The 4492-nt window shown below is 38.7% G+C and overlaps 1 protein-coding gene across 1 annotated transcript; it reads left to right on the top strand.

The window, feature by feature from the left end:
- Window positions 1-1593: 1593 nt before the first annotated feature.
- On the top strand, window positions 1594-4238 carry LOC111898081 (U-box domain-containing protein 11). Its single transcript, XM_023894020.3, has 2 exons — window positions 1594-2798; window positions 3245-4238. The coding sequence occupies exons 1-2, from the start codon at window positions 1872-1874 to the stop codon at window positions 4130-4132; spliced, it is 1815 nt and encodes a 604-aa protein (XP_023749788.1). The 5' UTR covers window positions 1594-1871; the 3' UTR covers window positions 4133-4238.
- The last annotated feature ends 254 nt before the right edge of the window (window positions 4239-4492 follow it).

The following is a 4492-nucleotide window of genomic DNA, read 5'->3' as shown; positions in this document are numbered from 1 at the left end:
ATGAGTAGAATATTGAGTTGAGAAAGAAATAATGAATCTTGTCCACATAAATCATATGTGATTAAATTCATATAATCACATGTGATTAAATATATTAGAACAATTTTTGAATTGACGCAAGAATAAATATTTTCCATATGAATCATATGTGATTAAATAAATATAATCACATATGATTAAATACACAAGAACAATTATTGAATCAACACGTGAAAACAAATATTGTCCATGTAAATCATATGTGATTAAATACATATAATCACATGTGATTTAATACACGAGAAAAACTAATGAATCAAAAACACAATAACAAATCTTTGTAGGTGGGGGTGGGGGTGGTGGCGGCGGGTTGGTAGTGATTGGTGGTGGTGTGTGGGTGGGTGGTTGAAAGTGGTGGTGATAGTGATGGTGGCAGGTGGTGCTTGGTGGGTGGTGATGATAGTAGGTGGTGATGGAGGCGGTGGTGGTTGTGGTGGGAATTTATGGGTGGTAGGTAGTGGTTGGTGGTGGTGGTGGCAGGCGGTGGTGGGTAGTGGTTCATGGTGGTGGGTAGTTATGGGTGGTGGTGATGGGTGGTAAGTAGTGGTTGTTGGTGGTGATGGATGGTTGCAACGGGTGGTGGTGGTTGGGTGGTGATGGTGGTAGTTGGTGGTGGTGGTGGTGAGTGGTGGTTGTTGGTCGTGGGTGGTGATGGGTGGTAGTGGTTAGTGATGAATGGTGGTGGTGGGTAGTGGTTGCTTGTGGTGGTAGGTGGTGGTGGCGGGTTTTGGTGATGGGTGGTAGGTAGTGGTTGTGGGTGGTGGTGGTAGGCGGTGGTGATGGGTGGTGGAGGTAGGTGGTGGTGGCAGGTGGTGGTAGTTGGGTAGTGATGGTAGTGGGTGGTGATGGTGGTGGGTGGTGGTGGTTAGCGATGGGTGGTGGTTGCGGGTGGTGGTGGTGGGTGGTGTTAGTCGGGTGGTGAGTGGTGTTAGTTAGTGAGTTTTTTAATTTTTTGTAACTATTTTTTGATTTATATGAATATTATTTTATAATTTTAATTAAAAAATTTGTGTGGTCCAAATTTGTTTTCAAATATGCTCACGATAAAAATGTTCTAGATTTATATATATATATATATATATATATATATATATATATATATATATATATATATATATATATATATATATATATATATATATATATATATATATATATATATATATATATATATATATATATATATATATATATATAGCACGTCACATGTCGTGCAAAAATATGAAATATGAGATTTAATTTGTAACAACTTAAAGGGTGTTTTATTTTCGGTATGTCACATTGATAAGTTATTTTTATCCAAATGTTATTTTTAGCTTATTATCGATTCGACACCGGTATAAGCTTAAAAAGGCGTTTGGATAGTAATAACTTATCAAGGTGTCATATCGGAAATAAGTCAAAATCTATAATTAAATTTTTCGTGGCTTATTAGCTTATAAGTAAAGTCATAAGCTTTGCCGAACACTCTTTAGAAACTTGTTGTTAAGCACGTGCCAAATTAGGTGGCTAACACTAAGCTAACTCCATTACTTTGTTTAATTGTAGACACCGAGGTTATTCTCCCTGTCGGTCTGCTTTTTTGTATTTATGTTTATCGATTAGTCTACATATAGATGCAGATCTAAACAATGAATTAGATGAGAAGTAACCACCATCTGCTACGGTTGACCTTCTGCCGCCACCTGAAGAAACCAGCATCTGCTACCTCCTCCCATCACCGCTTCCGAGACCCTTTCTGCCCCGGTAAACTTTTAGAAAAAACCATCAGCAACAGCCCATCATCCCCTGCGTCTTAACATATCCATTATTGGCGCGTATATCAAAAGAGGATGTCTTCCTCAAGAGTAAGCCTTGAAAGTTATCTAATTCCACTAGATGAGATCAAACGTGCCACCGAAAACTTCAGTCAGGAAAGATGTATTGGACATGGTGGATTTGGTGCTGTGTACAAAGGAGAACTCTCTGCACGTTGGCAAAACCGCACAGCTGCTGTCAAACGGCTAGGTCCGGACAGCTACCAAGGAGAGCGCGAGTTCCGCAACGAGCTTCAGATGATCTCCAGATTCCACCATGAAAACATCATACCTTTCATTGGTTACTGTGACGAAGGTGTTGAGATGATTATAGTTTATGAGTTTGCTAAGAATGGAAGCCTTGATTATCATCTACAAAACCCAGGTAGGATGCGTTGCATAACATGGATACAACGCCTGAAGATTTGCCTTGGGGCAGCAAGGGGACTCGATTACCTTCACTCGGGTCTTGGGGAGCACAATAGAGTAATACATAGAGATGTCAAAAGTGCTAACATCCTATTAGATGCCAATTTGGTTGCAAAGGTTTGTGATTTTGGCTTGTCAAAATTGGGTCCCAGAAATCAGCCAGATACCCAACTCTATACAAAGGTTGCTGGTACCCAGTTTTACTTGGATCCCACATACCATGAAAGCCGCATCCTCCGAAAAGAATCAGATGTATATTCGTTTGGCGTGGTGCTTTTTGAAATCTTAAGTGGGATGCTTGTTTATGGTGAAAGAAGTTTTGGCGATGAGCAACAGTTTCTGATGAATAACGTACGACGATACCATCAGAATGAACCAGACAAACTAATTGATCCCTACATAAGAGATCAAATTAACTGTGGTTCATTTGATACATTCAAAGAAATCGCATATCAGTGCATTAGTTTGAATTTAACAGAACGACCAATGCTTGACACTGTCATTAAAAAGATTGAGGAAGCATTATTTATTCAAGTAAGTCTTTTTATCTAATTCTTTTCTTAAGGAAATCAAGTTTCAAATGTATGAATGAAAACTATCATGGATCGTAGAACATGGTAAATTACCCTTGTCTTTTTCTATCACCTGACATCATCATATAATTCAAACAATTTAGGTTGGTTGCACGTTTCTCCAAAAGTTCGGAAAGCCATTTTCATTTAAATGATTTATTCTTCCAAATTGTTGAACGTCGCAGATTCACAAACTGCCTTCTTTCCAAACTTTGATGCGATTTACAAGTAATTAAAACATTTAATGAATTGTTAAAATTTCATTGATGGAGATGAAAGTTATGAATACACTAACAAAAATATGTTGTTACCAATCAGACACAATAAGACACAACAGGGTAAGTAATTCGTTTCACCTTTTTCATTTTGCAAACATGTGGTTTAATTAATATTTTTGCATTTTCATAGATGTCCGAGCATTCTGCTTCTAACCCCGCAGATCATTTCACGATAGAAAGTCTCCTACATAAGCTTAATTCCACCAGACCTTACGACCAGTGGATCGCCACCGGTGAAATCTCACGCCTTACAAAAGCAAGCCCTGAAAACCGCATTGCCTTTGCTCAAGCTGGGGCAATCCCTCTGCTGACAGACTTCCTCAGAGCACCCGATTCGCGGACACAGGAAAATGCAGTGACTGCTCTTCTTAATCTCTCGATTTTTGAAGATAACAAAGGCAGCATAGTGACCTCCGGAGCTGTCACGGGGATTGTTCATGTGCTAAAGGAAGGTAGCATGGTAGCACGGGAAAACTCAGCAGCTGCTCTTTTCAGCCTCTCTGTAATTCATGAAAAGGATTTTATCATCGCTTCTGCAGGAGCGATTTCACCTCTGGTGTTACTGTTGAGTGAAGGTACTGAGAGAGGGAAGAGGATGGCAACCAATGCATTGTTTAATTTATGTATAAATGAGGGTAACAAAAAGAGGGCTGTGAGGGCGGGTGTAGTCCCAATGTTAATGGAGCTTCTTATGGAACCACAGGGTGTTTTGAAGGATAAAGCGATAGCCATTCTAGCCGTACTCTCAATCCAAATTGAAGGGAGGTTGGCTATTGGTATAGCAGCAGCTTTGCCGATTTTGGTTGAAATTATTGAGATGGGATCCCCGAGGAACAAACAGAATGCAGTTGTAGTTTTGGTGGAACTTTGTTTGGAAGATCGAAATTATTTGGTGGAGGCTCAAGAACTTGGAGCTATAGAGAAAATGATGAATTTACTAGAGCATGGTACGGATAGGGGAAAGGTAAAAGCCATAGAGCTGCTAGAAAAGATAAAAAAGTTGGAATATTTGAGGTGATATGGCCTTTGGACCATTTTTGTAATAACTATGTAATTGTTAATATATTCACATATTGTGATAGCAACTATGCCAATATGACATAATTGATACTCCATGTTATTCACCTGTTGAATAAGGAAAACCGGTTTTTCTCGGTCTTGATGAATCCTTAAAAATACCAATCAACTAGTCTTATATCCGTGTGATGGACGGGTTGAACAATGTAAAAACTATCATTGTACCATTGGCAACAAAAAATTGTAGGAATCTAATTTCAATCGAGGATAATACTAAATGTGAAACAGTCTTAACATTATTTTATAAAAATACACAGAAGACTCGAAAATAAATGCAAGGTCCAAAAGAATAACATCAAAC

The sequence above is a fragment of the Lactuca sativa genome, chromosome 1 (assembly GCF_002870075.4).
Source record: "Lactuca sativa cultivar Salinas chromosome 1, Lsat_Salinas_v11, whole genome shotgun sequence".
NCBI classification, from domain to species: Eukaryota; Viridiplantae; Streptophyta; class Magnoliopsida; order Asterales; family Asteraceae; genus Lactuca; species Lactuca sativa.
The sequence above is the reverse complement of the archived record's forward strand: the minus strand, read 5'-3'. Positions and strand labels throughout refer to the sequence as shown.